The 21,128-nt window shown below is 40.3% G+C and overlaps 1 protein-coding gene across 3 annotated transcripts; it reads left to right on the top strand.

The window, feature by feature from the left end:
• Positions 1-296: 296 nt before the first annotated feature.
• On the top strand, positions 297-19,054 carry LOC139546262 (interleukin-10 receptor subunit beta-like). Of its 3 annotated transcripts, XR_011669190.1 has the most exons (9): positions 298-483; positions 1,015-1,141; positions 1,574-1,746; positions 2,062-2,216; positions 4,645-4,792; positions 4,957-5,111; positions 7,885-7,959; positions 18,223-18,306; positions 18,871-19,054. XR_011669190.1 is itself a non-coding variant. In XM_071354416.1 (7 exons), exons 1-7 carry the CDS (start codon positions 417-419, stop codon positions 8,023-8,025), a joined length of 966 nt encoding a protein of 321 aa, XP_071210517.1. In that variant the 5' UTR covers positions 297-416; the 3' UTR covers positions 8,026-9,089. The 3 variants fall into 3 exon arrangements, 1 of the variants encoding a protein (XP_071210517.1); XR_011669191.1 differs by lacking the exon at positions 7,885-7,959 and having other exon boundaries at positions 299-483; XM_071354416.1 differs by lacking the exons at positions 18,223-18,306; positions 18,871-19,054 and having other exon boundaries at positions 297-483; positions 7,885-9,089.
• Positions 19,055-21,128: the final 2,074 nt, after the last annotated feature.

Raw genomic sequence — 21,128 nt, forward strand, 5'->3', positions numbered from 1 at the left:
GTTAAGGCGAAACATCACTTGCCCTGCTTTCTTTCAAACGTATTAGGCAATCATTTATTCGAAAAACACGGTTAATTCCATCATAATTTGTCACAATAAAGTAAGACAAAATAAAGATCCACCCCTGTCGAACGGATACACATTTTGTCGATCTTTTGAAAATGAATCATATATCTGCTGTTTCCATTAATCTAAACAAGCCTAAAGGTTTTTTCTGACATTATCGAATAAACTTGGTTCAATGGAAACCTGCCTAGGCTTCTTCTGTATTTATATCACTCAGCTTGGTTTCGCTTCCCCGCAATTCTACGCCCATTCAGAAAGTACACAATAAACTCTCAAGAGCGGCCAGAAGCAAATCTAGCCAACGGAACATTTCAGTGTCGTTGGACAACACATAACATCTCTTGGGCAACATGCAATCTACGGTGTTTACTATCTTGTTTGTCAAACTATTATGCTTAACTTTACATGGAATGACAGGTCAGTATTTCTCTTTCGACTTTACCATAGCATAGTCTACCAACGTGCTGTAAATCGATTGGCTTTGATTGTAGATTAATGTTTTAAGCCATTCAATATCACGACTGGTTTACGAAAGTTTTTGTTGTTGTTGATATTTCGTGATAATTTCAGTCTTTTATAAGCTACATTTATTTATCACTTATACATTCCTTAATCTCTTTTACTGTCAATAGTGTGAACCAATGGAAACACTTCACATTTTGGTATCTGTTACATTGACATACTGATGATTGTAGGCTAAATATATACATACACATAGGCTGAAGGTTTTACCCACATACTATATGTGGTCAAGAGTGTTCATCTCGAGGAAGCACAGTGCAATGGGCTTAATTTCTCAACAACAAAAAACTCTTGAAAACGTCCAAGACAGATACAATACCATTTTCCCCATCTGACTCAATACCCTTGTTCATCTAAAGCCTGTAATCCCCCTGAATGATGTGTATTTGTTAGGATGTTCAACTGTGTATAACTGTGCTGTTACAGCAGTGTTAGCTGAACTTCCAAGTCCCAGTAACATCAGGATTACCTCCATCAACATGGAACTAGTGTTGGAGTGGGATCCCCCTCAGAACCACACGGGAAACCTCACCTACAGATCAGAATACAAGTGGTAATATGAACACCGCCAAATAACACAACCAAGTGAGGGGTGAACATTTAAATATGGCACACTTCCTGCTATGGGTGCTGGGAAAGAGGAGAAATGACACACCCACAAGTAGTCTTCCACAGAAGAATCTGTGTCATACACCCTCACACACACTCACACACACACACACACACTCACACATCAACATACACTCACTATATTTCTTAGAAAAAGGTGCAACTATTTCACTTTAAAAAAAATAATAATAATTACACTACCTGTCAGAATGGGTTTCAGGCATACAAACAGCGTACATACACTGGACAAACAAACAGCTTACAGACACTGGACAAACAAACAGCTTACAGACACTGGACAAACAAACAGCTTACAGACACTGGTAACAATAGTCTACCACAATAACAATACAGTGATGTCTTGTTTTGAACACAGGATCAGCATCAGGAGCAGCTACCAGGTTGTATGTTGGGACACAACTGCCCTATGCTGTGACTTCACCAGTCATCTAAACAAATTTGGAGTGTACACTTTCCAAGTGAGGGCAGAAGGAGAGGGAGAGGCATCTCACTGGGTGGAGACTAAGGAGTTTGTCATGGATGAACACAGTGAGTTCCTAGTTGCCCATCTGTAACGTCAATCTACATAAGGACTTCATAACACATTCATAACCTATACATAACTACATTCATACAGCACATAAGACATACATGAGCATTTCATAGTAGTTCTTGCAGTGCACTAGAGATGGGTATGAAAGTGTAATAACAGGTACTGTTAATTCAGAGGTTAGGGCAAAGCATAGTGTATGATTACAGACTGGAGCCTGACAACTTTTGCTCTTTAATGAACTATGGTGATCCGCTAGCAGGTGCCATGCCACTTCCTTTGGGTCACTTTCTTTCCCATGTCTCTCTCCACAGCCACTTTAGGCCCTCCCAGCGTGACTCTAGTCTCCAGTGGTGCGAACATTGAAGTGAGCATCGAAGACCCAGTGCTCAGGATCTCTGAGTTTAAAGAGATCTACAATCATGCAACCTTTAACATCACCTACTGGAAGGAGGGCCAGGAGGAGAGGGTATGGTGGCCATTTTACTTTCCATCTGGGATTAAACATCTGGAGGGTAATTTCCACTGCGTACAACCAGGGGATCTGAGGAATGGCAAAACAAAGTAACGCAGTTTGCCTGATCTTTCACATCTGATGTCATAGTGACAGTAGCCAATAAGGAGTATGAGATGCAGGTTTAGGGTCTGAGCACATAAACTACTTTCCATCTGCCAATGGTAGACTTTATAACCGTGGGGGTGATCATCTGGTGACACATTGAGTACGGTTACATGCGTACAATAATGGGATTATTGTGGATAGATTAATGTAATAGTTTGATTAAAATGTTTTACATGCTTTGCAAGAAGAACAATTTCCCTAATAATCCTCTTTTAACATGGATACATCTGAAATCAGACTACCGGATGGCACTCTGATAAATGCAGAAAATCGGCAATCCAAATAATATGCCACAGCAATCATGTTATTTTTGGGAAGCATATTTGAGTTTGGACGTATAAAGTTTGGCTAACGCTTTATTTTGAAGGGGTCCTTATTAGTGGCCCTTATTGCAGCATGTGTCATTACACTTTAACTGTAACAACCACATGGCAGTAATTGTGGTCTGTAATTACAAAAGGTGTAACAATGAATGCTTGTTTTCCATGCTTGTGATAAATGGGCAGGTTGCCCAATACATTCGCCAACTTAGTGTTTAGTTTCTTATCAGCTGCATACAGTTACAACTGTCACAAAGGTTGTGACCCCTCGTCGGTGCCCTGGGTGTCCCAAGAGATTTTATTCAATAGGCTTTGATTACTTAGCCATGAAAGTGCCACTGTTGGAAATATATCTCTACTCAATGTTATTGCTAGCGCTTGCCACCAAAATAAAGTGTACCAATCTGGGTTAATTTGGTCATCCCAGATGAGGATAAATACCCTGTTTCAAAGCATATTGCATTTAAATGTTTGCCTAAGTACAATGTAATTACTAGGAGTTACACATGATGTAGCTAGTTCAAATGAAGTGTATCTTGAGGTGTACTTACTTGTAACGAATGTGTAGTCATACAGTACATGATCCCTACTGACAATATGGCCCTCATTTTAAAGCTTCTGGAAGTTTAATTCCAGAATTCACTTAATTTCTGTATCTTGTTGTGAAGTGAAACTTCCGGAAGCTTTAAAATGAGGGCCACTCAAGATAAACTTCATTTTAACTAGCTAAAGTCTGTGTAAAACCTAGTAATTACATTGAACTTTACCACCCATATTAGATTGTCACCCATTTACCACCCATATTACATTGCCACCCATTTACCGCCCATATTACATTGCCACCCATTTACCGCCCATATTACATTTACCACCCATATTACATTTACCACCCATATTAGATCCCAGTCAGTGAGATTGACCTACTGATCTGCTTTTGCCAGCTCAACCAAGTTAACTTTATTTTGGGGTCAAGTGCTTAGCAACAACAGTGAGTGAAGACGCAGTATAGGATGAACAGTGCACATTCAAGGGTAAGTAATTAGAGCCTATTGAGCATAGGCTCCCTTACGAAAAAGATTGCAGTCACAGTGCAGTATAACCGCAGTACACTGCAGTATAAATGCAGTTATAGTGCAGTACGCTACAATTACTGCGTCCAAAATCACACGTTTTTTTTTTTTTTACTGCAGTGCTTTTGCAGTGTAACTGCAGTTATTCTGCAATTACTGCGTCCAAAATACCACAGTCGACTGCAGTTATTGCACTTTTATTGCAGTTTCAAAACAGCATTTTTTTTGTTGTAAAGGCTATAATCTCTCAGGCATCCAGCATACCGACGAGGGGTCACAACTTTTGTGACAGTTGTAACTGTATGCAGCTGATGAGAAGCGAAAACTCTAAGTTGGTGAATTTAGTGGGAAACCTGCCCATTTGTAACAAGCATTCATTGTTACACCTCTGTAATTACTTACTGCAATTACTACTAGGAGTTGTTACTGTTAACTACAATAGTTGTTACAGTGTAAATTCACGTGTGATTGCGGTGTAGTAAGGATCCTTTAAAATGAAGTGTTACCAAAGTTTGTACTGTATGTGAAAGCTACTTCTGAGACGCATACGTTCAGTTGTTCCCGAACTCACTTAAATGGCGCTAAAGAGGGAGGATGGCTCGGCTGGTGCTAGCCCATGCGCAGATCAATTACACTGCTGGAACGCCGATTTTAAGGCGTTTACATGTCCTAATAATTCAAAAGATGGCTCAGAATCGGCGTATGCTTATTTCTATTTTGACCTTACGCCGATTTTTAGATAATCAGAGTAAGGTGTTTACATGACTAATGCATAATGTGCCCGGCTGCCAATCAGTTTAATATGAAAGTGTTACTATGCATGTAAAACATACTCATTGTGAGGTGCTCAATGCTTCCTCACTACTCCTCTATCACCCCCTGCAGGCCAAACTGATGAATGGCATCCAGCTGCATAAAGTGGTGTTGGAGCTGGAGCAATGGACCAGGTACTGTTTTCAGGTCTGGGTGGTAACCCAAAGGTTCTTCAAACAGAGCCAGCCCAGCAACGTTACGTGTGAGAGCACCGCTAAGGGTGAGTGCAATCGCTCTCTTTCTTGTCCTCCCTTTTATCTGTTTAAAATACAAATTATGACTATTAGATTGTTGCCTTCAATGATTCTCAGAGTACAAGTCCACTCTTGCTCAACTCAATTCTTAGTCCCTGGTGTCCCCTTTCCAACCCCAAACCCTCTGCAGGCAAGGACAGGCCCTGGGTGATGGCCCTGGTGATATTTGTGGTGATGGCAGTGTCAATGCCCCTGGTGGTTCTAGCATTCTGGCACTGCTACAAGGTGGTCAACTTCCTCAGACCCAAGGTCAAGCTGCCTGGACATTTCACAGTGGTGCATGATGTATGTATGGCGCATGATCAGTGTGTTTTAACTTCTCTAGGGTAGGGGGCAGCATTTTCACGTTTGGATGAAAAGCATACCCAAATTAAACTGCCAGCTACTCATCCACAGAAGATAAGATATGCATATTATTAGTAGATTTGGATAGAAAACACTCTGAAGTTTATAAAACAGTTTGAATCATGTCTGTGAGTATAACAGAACTTATTTAGCAGGCGAAACCCCGAGGACAAACCATTCAGAATTCTTTTTTTTTTTAGGTCACTCTCTTTTCAATTAGTTTTCATTGGGAAACCAGATTTCTAAGTGACCTGCTGCAGTTCCTACGGCTTCCACTGGATGTCAACAGTCTAGAGAAATTGGTTGAGGTTATTCCTTTGTGTAATGAAGAAATACGGCCATCTTGAAGTCAAGTCACTCTAGGTGTCCTGTTTGATTGAAGCGCATGACCAGAAGGCATGCTACGGTTGGTTTTAATCCTGTATTGAACACAGATCATCCCGTCTTCAATTTTATCGATTATTAGCGTTAAAAAATATCTAAAGTTGTTTTACAAAAGTAGTTTGACATTTTTTGGCAAAGTTTACAGGTAACCTTTGAAATATTTTGTCGTCATGTTTGAGCAAGTTGGAACCTGTGTTTTTCTGGATCAAACGCGCCAAATAAATTTACATTTTGGATATATATCGACGGAATTAATCGAACAAAAGGACCATTTGTGATGTTTATGGGACATATTGGAATGCCAACAACAGAAGCTCGTCAAAGGTAAGGCATGAATTATAGTATTTTTATTTCTGCGTTTTGTGTCGTGCCTGCATGATTGGAATATGCTTATCTCTCTTTGTTTACAATGGCGCTATCCTCAGAAAATAGCATCGTATGCTTTCGCCGAAAAGCTTATTTGAATTCTGACATGTTGGCTGGATTCACAACCAGTGTAGCTTTAATTTGGTATCTTTCATGTGTGATTTAATGAAAGTTTGATTTTATAGTAATTTTCATAATAATTCATTTGAATATTGCGCTCTGCATTTTCTCAGGCTTTTTGCCAAGTGAGACAGTAGCGTCCCGCCTAAACTCAGATTTTTGGATATAAATATGAACTTTACCGAACAAAACATACATGTATTGTGTAACATGAAGTCCTATGAGTGTCATCCGATGAGGATCATCAAAGGTTAGTGATTCATTTTATCTCTATTTCTGCTTTTTGTTACTCCTCTCTTTGGCTGGAAAAATGGCTGTCTTTTTCTGTGACTTGGCTCATACCTAACATAATCGTTTGGTGTGCTTTCGTCGTAAAACCTTTTTGAAATCGGACACTTTGGCTGGATTTACAACAAGTGTAGCTTTAAAATGATGTAAAATACTTGTATGTTTGAGGAATTTAAATTATGGGATTTCTGTTGTTTTGAATTTGGCGCCCTGCAGTTTCACTGGCTGTTGACGAGGTGGGACGCTACCGTCCCACATACACTAGAGAAGTTAATGAATAATACACTATGTGTTTCTTTGTGTGTAGTAACTGTATAATTAGTTATTTTTCTAACCCATAAATTACATATTCATGCTGCTGTTTAGATTTTTTTTTAAAGGACTGTCAATGAGGCTGTGTCTTTGGCTGAGTTCCATGTGTGTCCTGTTATATCTTGATGTAATAATGAATGGTTTTAGTCTAATCTCTCGTGGACAGACTGCTTAAACATAAAGGAGCATCTGTTCTGCCAGTCACATTCTGTTAAAGGTCCCCAAAGCAACACACATCCCCGGGTCGCTCGTCTTTTCAGTTCGCTGCGGCTAGCGACTGAAACGAGCTGCAGCAAACACTCAAACTGGACAGTTTTATCTCAATCTCTTCATTCAAAGACTTAATCATGGACACTCTTCCTGACACTTGTGCTGCTATTGTGTTGTTGCTGCCATGCTATGTTGTTGTCTTAGGTCTCTCTTTATGTAGTGTTGTCTCTCTTGTCGTGATGTGTGTTTTGTCCTATATTTATATTTAATTTATTTGTATTTTTAATCCCACCCCCCATCCCCGCAGGAGGCCTTTTGGTAGGCCGTCATTGTAAATAAGAATTGTTCTTAACTGACTTGCCTAGTTAAATAAATAAAATATGACCAAATTACGCAAGATTTTAGTTTTAAAGGCCTTTTAAAGAGATTAGTCTGAAAGACCTTTAAAGAGATTAGTCTGAAAGGCCTGAAAGGCCTTTAAGGCGTCCTCATGCTTCCCATCCGAAACAGTTCAGAACAGTTCGTGCATATATTATGACAACATTTTGTGACTTTTTCGTTCGGTTTAGTCTTCGTCAAGAGTTTTTTTGGGGGGGCTCTTTGTGCACACAACATTTTTTCTCGACGCAAGCCGAAGTTGGTAGCCAAAGTCTACACACCTTGTCTGTGATTGGTCAACAGTAGGGATTCTTAAATTCAGTGTTTGTTTTTCAACAAGAGACAAATCATTTTCATGCACATTTTTTCACTTGAGAAATTCTGCACCAAAGATCTTCGATGTAAAATTGCGTGACTAAGATCTCTTCCGCAAAAAAATGTCAAAATGAATGCTAGAATTCTTGAGTTATATTAGATTCATTCCGTCTATTAATTCTAGAATTCTATTTAGATAGACAAACAGTACTATCAGTGTTTTTGTTCTCATTTTTGAAGTGAAGATCTTTTAAGGGAGTATGCGAGCACATTAATTCGGTTTGCAAGCTGACGCCTTTAGTGTGACCAACCTCTCCTCTCCCCTCCCCACCCCATGCAGTACCTGTTGGATCCTCAGTGCTCCTCCATCCTGGCCTTGCAGAGCAGCCCCCAGCCTGATGAGGTGTACCATGAGGTCAGCATCATGCCTGGGGGGACAGAGACAGAGAGAGAGCTCTCTCTGATGGACGGAACAACATAATGCACATAAACCAGACTGACTGACAATACAAAGAAAGGCAGTGATCGAGAGCATCAACACCGCGACTGACAGGCCGATCTATAAATAATATTAAGTTGTTGTTTATAATGCAAGGTGATTTGTTGATCAGTCAGTGTCGACTCGCCTTTAATGTCGGCTGCACCCAATCACAAAGATCTTGAAGTGGACGGGGAAGATATGGGTGAAAGACTGATGTGAGGAAGAAAAGAGGACAACAATGGAGGGCAGAGAAGAGGACGTACCTCTTAGTGAGAAATAATAGTCTTAACTGACATCAGGGATTTAGTTATTTATTATTTATTTATTCATCCCTGTGATGAAATGGAAAGAGAGTTATTTAGTGTAATGCAGGGGTCATCTAGGGGTCATCTAGGGGGTCATCTACTAGATTCAGCTGCAGGCCGAATTTGATCTCTTGGGGGCCGGAACATATTTACAAATCATTTGTGATCGTATGCAAATTAGCCGCAAGAACCCAAACAAATATATATTTGACTTAAACAATCATTTCAAACCTTGCTTCCATTTTGTATACGATCACATGTTCCTCTCTATTATGCCTGGGAATAATTGGGAGCAGATTCCTTGAATTAAAATCACTACGAGTGGATTTTCTGCTGTTAAAAATAAAATAAAAATTTACTGAGAACTTGGGGGGGCCCAAATACAACCACCGACAGTTGGGGAACCCTGTTGTAATGTGTTTATTTATGTGATCTTTACTTCTAGCTATAGCCAGTAACCAGGTAGGGCTAGCTAGCCAGCCTGCTAACTAGTCAGTAGCTAGCTAGCCAGCTAATGCAAGCCAACTTTGTTCACTTGTTGTTGACTTTATTATATTGACATGCTAACTTCATAATAAGTTCTACAACATAACTAACATGACTATTTTGATTTTCCTGTCACACTCACACAGTCAAATCCTTTCTTTGTACTGGCAACCTAGGCTGTAAACACACACTCCTAAAGCATCATGAATATTCTATGAGGGGGCATGTACTTCTTGGAAGGAAGCAACGAAAATATATATTTTTATAAATATTGTTATTTGTTTTCCATTATTCCCTGTCTAATTTTGACACCATGTGTATGATAATGATCAATAATGCCTTTTATTCATTATGGCCTTGGTACACTGGCATTTTATGATATCATGAGTATAGGGCAATGGAATGGTCGAACCGCTATGTCATCAGAGAGTTCTCATTATGAGCTGACTGATACGACACACTCCAAACAGCTTATGGAAAATGGCGTTTTTGTATTTAGCTTGTGACACAGCAGTCAAGACATCATGGATCATCAGAAATGGGTCTACAGTGGATTCGGAAAGTATTCAGACCCCTTTACTTTTTCCACATTTTGTTACATTACAGCCTTATTCTAAAATAGTTTATTTTTATTTTTTTATCAATCCACACACTTTGTATTTGTATTTACTAGGGATCCCCATTAGCTGCTGCCAAGACAGCAGCTACTCTTCCTGGGGTTTATTATGGATCCCCATTAGTTCCTGCCAAGACAGCAGCTACTCTTCCTGGGGTTTATTATGGATCCCCATTAGTTCCTGCCAAGACAGCAGCTACTCTTCCTGGGGTTTATTATGGATCCCCATTAGTTCCTGCCAAGACAGCAGCTACTCTTCCTGGGGTTTATTATGGATCCCCATTAGCTGCTGCCAAGACAGCAGCTACTCTTCCTGGGGTTTATTATGGATCCCCATTAGTTCCTGCCAAGACAGCAGCTACTCTTCCTGGGGTTTATTATGGATCCCCATTAGCTCCTGCCAAGACAGCAGCTACTCTTCCTGGGGTTTATTATGGATCCCCATTAGCTGCTGCCAAGACAGCAGCTACTCTTCCTGGGGTTTATTATGGATCCCCATTAGCTGCTGCCAAGACAGCAGCTACTCTTCCTGGGGTTTATTATGGATCCCCATTAGCTGCTGCCAATACAGCAGCTACTCTTCCTGGGGTTTATTATGGATCCCCATTAGCTGCTGCCAATACAGCAGCTACTCTTCCTGGGGTTTATTATGGATCCCCATTAGCTGCTGCCAATACAGCAGCTACTCTTCCTGGGGTTTATTATGGATCCCCATTAGCTGCTGCCAATACAGCAGCTACTCTTCCTGGGGTTTATTATGGATCCCCATTAGTTCCTACCAAGGCAGCAGCTACTCTTCCTGGGGTTTATTATGGATCCCCATTAGTTCCTACCAAGGCAGCAGCTACTCTTCCCGGGGTTTATTATGGATCCCCATTAGTTCCTACCAAGGCAGCAGCTACTCTTCCTGGGGTTTATTATGGATCCCCATTAGTTCCTGCCAAGGCAGCAGCTACTCTTCCTGGGGTTTATTATGGATCCCCATTAGTTCCTGCCAAGGCAGCAGCTACTCTTCCTGGGGTTTATTATGGATCCCCATTAGTTCCTGCCAAGGCAGCAGCTACTCTTCCTGGGGTCCAAACACACCAAATCATCCACATTACATATAAAACAACAGATAAAACAGTGAACTATGTTTGTAATAAGTGAGATAAATCTGATTCTACTGTTTGCATCAGTTACCAGATGTGGAATAGAGTTCCATGTAGTCATGGCTCTATGTAGTACTGTGTGCCTCCCATAGTCTGTTCTGGACTTGGGGACTGTGAAGAGACCTCTGTTGGCATGTCTCGTGGGGTATGCATGGGTGTCTGAGCTGTGTGCTAGTATTTTAGACAGATCGGTACATTCAGCTTGTCAACACCTCTTACAAAAACAAGTAATGATGAAGTCCATCTGTCTTCCACTTTCAGCCAGGAGAGATTGACATGCTTAATATTAATATTAGCTCTCTGTGTACATTTAAGTGCCAGCCGTGCTGCCCTGTTCTGAGCCAATTGCAATTTTCCCAAGTCCCTCTTTCTGGCACCTGACCACACTACTGAACAGTTGTCTAGGTGCGACAGAACTAGGGCCTGTAGGACCTGCCTTGTTGATAGTGTTATTAAGAAGGCAGAGTAGTGCTTTATTATGGACAGACTTCTCCCCATCTTAGTTGCTGTTGTATCAATATGTTTTGACCATGACAGTTTACAATCCAGGGTTACTCCAAGCAGTTTAGTCACCTCAACTTGCTCAATTTCCGCATTATTCATTACGAGACGTAGTTTAGTGAATGATTTGTCCCAAATACAACACTTTTAGTTTTGGAAATATTTAGGACTAACTTATTCCTTGCTACCCATTCCGAAACTAACTGCAGCTCTTTGTTAAGTGTTGCAGTCATTTCAGTTGCTGTAGTAGCTGACGTGTATAGTGTTGAGTCATCCGCATACATAGACACACTGGCCTTACTCAAAGTCAGTGGTATGTCGTTAGTAAAGATTGAAAAAAGCAAGGGGCCTACTAAACAGCTACCCTGGGGAATTCCTGATTCTACCTGGATTATGTTGGAGAGGCTTCCAGTAACTTCTTATGGGCAGGTGGGACAGTAGCGTCCCACCTGGCCAACATCCGGTGAAATTGCAGAGCGCGAAATTCAAACTACAGAATTATAAATATTTTACTTTCATAAAATCACAAGTGTAATACATCAAAATAAAGCTTAACTTCTTGTTAATCCAGCCGCTGTTTCAGATTTCAAATAGGCTTTACGGCGAAGCACACCATGCGATTATCTGAGGACAGCGCCCCGCATACAAAAGCATGAAAAATATATTTCAACCAGGCAGGTGCGCCACGAAAGTCAGAAATAGCGATATAATAAATGCCTTACCTTTGAAGATCTTCTTCTGTTGACACTCCAAAAGGTCCCAGTTACATCACAAATGGTCCTTTTGTTCGATAATGTCCTTCTTTATATCCATAAAAACTCAGTTTAGCTGACGCGCTTCAGTCAATAATCCACTCAGTTTCACTCCATCAAAATGCATACAAAATTAATCCCAAACGTTACTAATAAACTTTTCCAAACAAGTCAAACAACGTTTATAATCAAACCTTAGGTACCCTAATACGTAAATAAACAATAACATTTAAGACTGAGAATCGTTATTGTCTTTACCGGAGAAAAATACCAAAGAACGCGCTCTCTTCCACGCACTAGGAAACACTACAGCCAAAATGGGAGCCACCTAGAAAAACGAAAGTTTCTGTCTCATTTTTCCAAGAACCAGCATGAAACTCGTTCTAAAGACTGTTGACATCTAGTGGAATCCCTAGGAACTGCATAGCCACTTTAATTATACATTCATGTACATACTACCTCAATTGATCCGACCAACCAGTACTCCCGCACATTGGCTAACCGGGCTATCTGCATTGTGTCCCACCACCCGCCAACCCCTTTTTTTACGCTACCTCTACTCTCTGTTCATCATATGTGCATAGTCACTTTAACCATACCCACATGTACATACTACCTCAATAAGCCTGACTAACCGGTGTCTGTATATAGCCTTGCTACTCTTATTTTTAAATGTCTTTTTACTGTTGTTTTATTTCTTTACTTACCTACACACACACACTTTTTTTCTCTGCACTATTGGTTAGAGCCTGTAAGTAAGCATTTCACTGTAAGGTCTACACCTGTTGTATTCGGCGCACATGACAAACTTTGATTTGATTTGAATATGTGAGGATTTCGCCTTATAATAAAAGTGACAACCATTGAAAACAGTGGTAGGCTGAATTTTTCTTTTTTGGGATGGTTTGTCCTCGGGGTTTCGCCTGCCATATCAGTTCTGTTATACTCACAGACATCATATTAACAGTTGTAGAAACGTTAAAGTGTTTTCTATCGAAATCTACCAATGATATGCATATCCTAGCTTCTGGGCCTGAGTAACAGGCAGTTTACTTTGGGCACGCTTTTCATCCGGGCTTGAAAATACTGGCCCCTACCCAAGAGAGGTTAAAGAACACACTCTGTGTTCTGTTAGACAAGTAACTCTTTATCCACAATATAGCAGGGGGTGTAAAGCCATAACACAAGTTTTTCCAGCAGCAGACTATGATCGATAATGTCAAAAGCTGCACTGAAGTCTAACAAGACAGCCCCCACAATCATTTTATCATCAATTTCTCTCAGCCATTTGTTTACATGCTGTGCATGTTGAGTGTCCTTCCCTATAAGCGTGTTGAAAGTCTGTTGTCAATTTGTTTACTGTGAAATAGCATTGTATCTGGTCAAACACAATTTTTTCCAGAAGTAAGGATTGGTAACAGGCTGATTGGTCAGCTATTTGAGCCAGAAAAGGGGGCTTTACTATTCTTGGGTAGCGGAATGACTTTAGCTTCCCTCCTGAGGGCACACACTTTCTAGTAGGCTTAAATTGAAGATGTGGCAAATAGGAGTGGCAATATCGTTCGCTATTATCCTCAGTAATTTTTCATCCAGATTGTCAGACCCCGGTGGCTTGTCATTGTTGATAGGCAATACATTTTTCTAATTTCTTCCATACTTACTTTATGGAATTCAAAAATACAATTCTTGTCTTTCATAATTTGGTCAGATATACTTGGATGTGTAGTGTCAGTGTTTGTTGCTGTCATGTCATCCCTAAGTTTGCTTATCTTGCCAATGGAAAAAGGCATTAAAGTGGTTGGCAATATCAGAGTTTTGTAATGAATGAGCCATCTGATTCAATGAAGTTGGCTTTTCCCCCAAAATGTAATTTAGGGTGCTCCAAAGCTTTTTTCTATCCTTAGCTTTGTTTCATTGTATACTTTCTTTTTATTTAGTTTAGTCACATTTCTTAATTTGCAGTACGTTTGCCAATCAACTGTGCAGCTAGACTTATTTGCCATACCTTTTGCCTCATCCCTCTCAACCATACAATTTTTCAATTCCTCATCAATCCAAGGGGATTTAACAGTTTGTACAGTGTCGTGTCTTTGGTATCGTTAAATTGAAGACTTTGTTTTATCATAGATTCCTGTAATTAGGGATTACGCGATCACTTTAGTAATAACGTAACTAATTAACTATGAATTCGAGGGCACCAGGGAAAGTTATTAGATTACAAAGTTATCATTTCCCAATATAACCTTTCAGATATTTCATATCTGATCAATGGTCTTCTAATTAATGATTGATTTACTCTACCTTACGTCAGTCTCATTCCAAACGTCGTAAAACGCTGATCTGCACGAACCCAGTCTTCACTATGAGTCATCCATACATCAATTGTCTTAAATCATTTATTTATTACTAACTAATTAATTCACAGAAATGCAAAACAAACAAACTTAAAATAGTTACATGAAATGATGGGAGAAAATATGCCCTAGTGGGCTAAACCGGCATGGCGGCTGTTAGGGAAAGTTGCGTTCGACTAAGAATTCACTACAGAGTCCATAACTATAACAATTGACATGCTAATCCTTACGCATGAACGATCACTCATTCGGGAACAATTGCAATCAATATATATATAGTTACGTTCAGTGTGTGTGTCGCCTTGGTCGTTGGAGAGAAGTTCGTTTTGGTTGGAGTGAAGTTCTGTCTCGGTTGTGGATTGTTCAGAGTGTCATTCGTTAGAGAATGGATGTTTCGGCGGTTGTCTTTCTTCGCGTTCAATGATACCGAATTCCTAGCTGCAGACTAGAAGTCAATATCAAAGACTTGTTATGATTCGTATAAGAGTTTTAACCACGTGGGATGGTTAAAAGATTCAGCAGTCTGGTCTCAAACCTTTGTCCTCTCGTGATTGAGAGAAACATGGTCTAATGGTAATTTCTTAAGAGTTGGCTTTTATTCAGATAGCAGAGAGGGGTGGTCCCATGGTCTCTGACCCAACTGGCTCAGGGGCGGTCCTTGGATTTAGTTCAAATACAACCAAATAGTTCAAATAGTTCAAATACAAATACAATTGTATTTTCCTTCATTAAACAGTTCAAAATCATATTACACAATTATACAAACAGTATCATACTCACTCATTCATTTTATACAACAAACAGATGTTAACCTCATATCTGAGGTTATTATATAAACAGCGGTATGGCAATGTGGTCCCACAGTCTCACGTGAGTTTCTCACATGGTGACCAATGGACATGTTAATAGCTGGACTGTCCACCGATCATTCCTACTTGTGCAGGAATATGAAATATGTTCGTACCTCAAGTTCTGTGAGGTGGAAGAGAATTCCTTTGTCCTGAAAGTTTACCCTCTCTCTTAATACTGTTTAGCCATGAGGAGATCCTCAGGAATTTACAACGTCTCTCTGTGATTACAGCATGGGTTGAAGGAGGAAAGGGGGAGGCAGGGAGAGGGGGATGGGGTTTGCTATACCCACGCAGGCAACGTCATGACAACAGTCATTTTCTTAATGGGTGCATGCTTATTAGTAACTGGAATAAGTAGTTTCATAAATGTGTCAAGTGCAGCGCCTGGTTGCTCCTCATTACACACCACAGACCAGCAAATATTCTTTACATCATCAACATATGAATCACTACAACACTTATTGTATGACCTCTTATACACTATATTAGGCCCAGCCTTTGGATCCTTGGTTTTCCTAGATATGGTTATTATATTGTGATCGCTACATCCTATGGATTTGGATACCGCTTCAAAGAAAATATCTGCAGCATTAGTAAAAATGATTTCATTCCTGTGCTGTTTGTAAATAACCTGGTAGGATGATTGACTGACAACCTGAACCAGGTTGCAGGCATTGGTTACAGTTTGAAGTTTTTTCTTGAGTGGGCAGCTTGATGAAAGCCAGTCAATATTTAAAATCACCCATAAAATATACCTGTCTGTTGATATCACATACATTATCAAGCATTTCACACATATTATCCAGATACTGACTGTTAACACCTGGTGGTCCATAGCAGCTTCTCACCAGAATGGGCTTTAGGTGAGGCAGAAGAACCTGTAGCCATATTACTTCAACAGTATTTAACATTAGATCGTCTCTAAGCTTTACAGGAAAGTGTTTCTGAATATAGACTGCAACACCGCCTCCGTTGGCATTTCGGTAGATGTTATAACCTTCTATTGCTACCACTGTATCATCAAAGGTATTATCTAAGTGAGTTTCAGAGATAGTCAAAATATGAATGTCATCTGTTACAAGGAAGTTATTGACTTCATGGACCTTGTTTCTCAGGCTGCATATGTAAATATGGGCAATTTTTTAGCACTTTTCTTAGTTGCTTGATTGTTTTTAATGCTTTACTGGGAAGCTTATTAGGGGTAGACTTACTCATGTTATTTACATTGGAGCTGATAGTGCATTCTGATTCTGGCCTACTCTACATCTTCCTACAAGGGTACACCGCCTCAGTGTTAAAAGTATTCCTCTGGTTCATAGGCTCATGATTACTGCATACAATAGCTGTAGGATCAGAGGTATTCAGGGCAATTAGGGGGACATAAATTAAGTTACTTACATTGTGTCTGCCTATGCCCCTAGGATACCCCATAATGACAAAGCGAAAACAGGGTTTTAGACATTTTTGCAAGTCTCTGAATGCCCTTGAGTGGCCCAGCTAGAGCCCGGACTTGAACCCGATCAAACATCTCTGGAGAGACCTGAAAATAGCTGTGCAGCAACGTTCCCCATCCAACCTGACAGAGCTTGAGAGGATCTGCAGAGAAGGATGGGAGAAACTCCCCAAATACAGGTGTGCCAAGCTTGTAGCGTCATACGCAAGAAGATTCGAGGCTGTAATCGCTGCCAAAGGTGTTTCAACAAAGTACTGAGTAAAGGGTCTGAACACTTTTATGTAAAAAGTAACTTTATGAATTTGTAAAAAAATCTACAAACCTGTTTTTGCATTGTCATTATGGGGTATTGTGTAGATTGAGGGATTATTTTTTACATCCATTTTAGAATAAGGCTGTAACGTAACAAAATGTGGAAAAAGTCAAGGGGTCTGAATACTTTCCGAATGCACTGTATACACAACCAATATTGCATGCTTTTAGATTAACCTGTAACACTTGTTTAGTTGGGATTTATTTTAATCAAATGTCTAGTCACTGCTCAAGTATCGCAAAAGTACAAGTGGAACAAGCTATAACTGAATTTTTAGTTGACCTTTATTTAACCAGGTAGGCTAGTTGAGAACAAGTTCTCATTTACAACTGTGACCTGACCAAGATAAAGCAAAGTAGTGAGACACAAACAACAACACAGAGTTACACATGGACAAACATACAGTCAAATAATACAATAGAGAAAGTCTATATATAGTGTGTGAAAATGAGGTAGGATAAGGGGTGTGAGGCAATAAATAGGCCATAATGGTGAAATTATTACAGTATGGCAAATTAAACACTGGGGTGATAGATGTGCAGAAGATGAGTGTGCAAGTAGTGGTACTGGGGTGCAAAGGAGCAAAATAAATAAAATAACAATATGGTGATGAGGAAGTTGGATGGGCTATTTAAAGATGGGCTATGTACAGGTGCAGTGACCTGTGAGCTGGTGATTAAAGTTAGTGAGGGAGATATAAACCTCCAGCTTCAGTGATTTTCGCAGTTCGTTCCAGTCATTGGCAGCAGAGAACTGGAAGGAAAGGCGGCCGAAGGAGGAATTGGCTTTGGGGGTGGCCAGTGAAATATACCTGCTGGAGCGCGTGCCAAGGGTGGGTGCTGCTATGGTGACCAGTGAGCTGAGACAAGGCGGGGCTTTACCTAACAAAGACTTATAGATGACCTGGAGCCAGTGGGTTTGGCAACGAATATGAAGCGAGGGCCAGCCAACGAGAGCATACAGGTCGCAGTGGTGGGTAGTATATGGGGCTTTGGTGACAAAACGGTGACTGTAAAGTCACTGTGATAGACTGCATCCAGTTTGTTGAGTAGAGTGTTGGAGGCTATTTTATAGATGACATCACCGAAGTTAGGAGATGCTTAATGTCAGTCTGGAAGGAGAGTTTACAGTCTAGCCAGACACCTAAGTATTTGTAGTTGTCCACATATTCTAAGTCAGAACTGTCCAGAGTGGTGATGCTGGACGGGTGGGTAGGTGTGGGCAGCGATCGGTTGAAGAGCAAGCATTTAGTTTTGCTTTCATTTAAGAGCAGTTGGAGGCCACGGAAGGAGAGTTGTATATAACTTGTTGTAACTTACCTTGGTATGCAAAGAGGAAAGCTTGCCATGCAAATAGGTTTAATAGCATATCTTCATCCCTGATCTTGACAGCCTCTCTCCCCTCTATTTCCACAGGTCCTTCCAACCTGGACTCAGGGGTAGAAGGAACATAGTAAAGCTGTAACAATCAAATGAGTATCATATGTTACGTTTCGTATGGTATGTATTCATTTGTGGATGTCCATTTCATATGTCACGAATTGCAATTTGTTTTGGCTAACGTTAGCTAAGCTAGGGGATAAGGTTAGGCGTTTCTTAGTGTTGGATTCAGGGTCTAGGTCTAGTGTTGGGTCTAGGAGCTACTTTAACATCATAGTTGGGGTAAGCTGCTTTATTGGTTAATGCATCATATGATAGAGGATAGATGTTGGCGTAATTGTTCTCTAAACAACATGTTGAAAGCATTGATGTGAAAGCATATTCAGTGCTGAGTTACCTTAAGAGGATGTAGGGTTGTGGCAATGGAGGAGATGGGGAAAAAAGTGAAAATGACATGGCTTGGGAACACCTCTCAGAACCTGGGGCCGGAAGGGTAATACTGGGCGAAAGCATTCGTTTTTTTTAGGGTCTTCATTTTTGTGGAATCCAGCAGAAAAGTATAGAGTCAGGTGAAGAGAGAGTGGGAATTGTCATGGTTGCAGACTTTGGTTTTCATGCATATATAATAGTTTATCACGTTGTTAACACTGTTATGTTTTGTGTGTCTTTTTGTTGTTTTCCAAGTCTTGTGCTATCACTCTCTTAGGAACCAGATGGAGAAAGTGGAGAAACAATAAGCTGCTCCAGTGACATGGAACAAGATTCAGATTCAGATGTCATTTTGTTGTGTGATGAGAGACGGAAATAAAATTGTGTATGGTGTGATCATTAAAACAGAGGTCATAAGTCTCTAAGTTTGTAAACCTCACGGTGAAATGTTTATCATCGTTTGTTCATTTATAATCATTAGTTAGTTTTTTTAATTCATGTTTTATTATCATTGTTTTTTCCAAGTTTATGTAAATTGAACATTGGGAAGCTGTCTTTCAATAGGAGGGACAGTTGGATTTGGGGAAACTTTGAACATTGTTATACGCATAAACATAGTAGATAAAGGAGTGGAAGAGTGGTTTTATGTCAGAGGTTAACGGTTCTCTGTAGAAAGACAGAGTGGCTGTGGAATGTGCTGGGTGGACGGGAGGGAGTCACGGGAGTGCGATGGGTGATACGGGTGGAAAGCTTTGGATTAGACATCAAGGAGGTTGAAGTCAGGTCAGGTCACCTTAAGGGAGACAGAACGGTTTATTACTCTATCACTTCGTCTTCCTGTCGAACCATAAGATGTAAGGACGGAGACTCCACCTAAAGTGGAGTGTACAGTTGAAGTCGTAGGTTTACATACACTTAGGTTGGAGTCATTAAAACTTGTTTTTCAAACACTGCACAAATGTCTTGTTAACAAACAATAGTTTTGGCAAGTCGGTTGGGACATCTACTTTGTGCATGACACAAGTAATTTTTCCAACAATTGTTTACAGACAGATTTTTTCACTTATAATTTACTGTATCACAATTCCAGTGGGTCAGAAGTTTACATACACTAACTTGACTGTGCTTTTAAACAGCTTGCAAATTTCCAGGAAATTATGTCATGGCTTTAGAAGCTTCTGATAGGCTAATTAACATAATTTTAGTCAATTGGAGGTGCACCTGTGGATGTATTTTAAGGCCTAGCTTCAAACTCAGTGCCTCTTTGCTTGACATCATGGGAAAATCAAAAGAAATCAGCCAAGACCTCAGAAAATTGAAGACCTCCACAAGTCTGGTTCATCCTTGGGAGCAATTTCCAAATGCCTGAAGGTACCACGTTCATCTGTACAACCAATAGTACGCAAGTATAAACACCATGGGACCATGCAGCGTCATACCGCTCAGGACGGAGACACGTTGTCTCCTAGAGATGAACGTACGTTGGTGCGGAAGTGCAAATCAATCCCAGAACAACAGCAAAGGACCTTGTGAAGATGCTGGAGGAAACAGGTACAAAAGTATCTATATCCACAGTAAAACGAGTCCTATATCGACATAACCTGAAAGGCCGCTCAGCAAGGAAGAAGCCACTGCTCCAAAACTGCCATAAAAAAGCCAGAATACGGTTTGCAACTGCACATGGGGACAAAGATCGTACTTTTTGGAGAAATGTTCTCTGGTCTGATGAAACAAAAATAGAACTGTTTGGCCATAATGACCATCGTCATGTTTGGAGGAAAAAGGGGAGGCTTGCAAGCCGAAGAACACCTTCCCAACCGTGAAGCACGGTCGTTACAGCTGTAATTCGGACAAAAAAAAACATTTTACACAAGCACTGATATTTAACCCTTTCTCCTAGGCTGAGTCTCCTCATCCACAACCGAACAGCCAATGCATCCCTGTTGGAATGACGGAACCTTAGTGATATCTGTTCTTCCTCACTTGAAGCACGGGGGTGGCAGCATCATGTTGTGGGGGTGACACAAATAAAACAATTTAAAGGCAATGCTACCAAATACTAGTTGAGTGTACAGTATGTGAACTTCTGACCCACTGGGAATGTGATGAAAGAAAAGCTGAAATAAATCATTATCTCCACTATTGTTCTGACATTTCACATTCTTAAAATAAAGTGGTGATCCCAACTGACCTAAGACATGGGATTTTTACTAGGATTAAATGTCAGGAATTGTGAAAAACAGTTTAAATGTATTTGGCTAAGGTGCATGTAAACTTCCGACTTCAAGTCTGTGTGTAAAATATATATATATATATATATATATATATACACACACACACACACTCCAAATGTAGGCACCCCTTCTCGCCAATCCTTACATCTATTATGGTTTGACAGAAAGGTAATAAACCATAATTTCTCCCTTAAGGGGATCTGACCTCAACCCTTCATTTGCCTAATCCTCAGATCACCACCCGTATCCCCTATAGCAATCCTGTGACTTCCTCCTGTC

Source organism: Salvelinus alpinus, chromosome 20 (genome assembly GCF_045679555.1).
Source record: "Salvelinus alpinus chromosome 20, SLU_Salpinus.1, whole genome shotgun sequence".
Classification (NCBI taxonomy): Eukaryota; Metazoa; Chordata; class Actinopteri; order Salmoniformes; family Salmonidae; genus Salvelinus; species Salvelinus alpinus.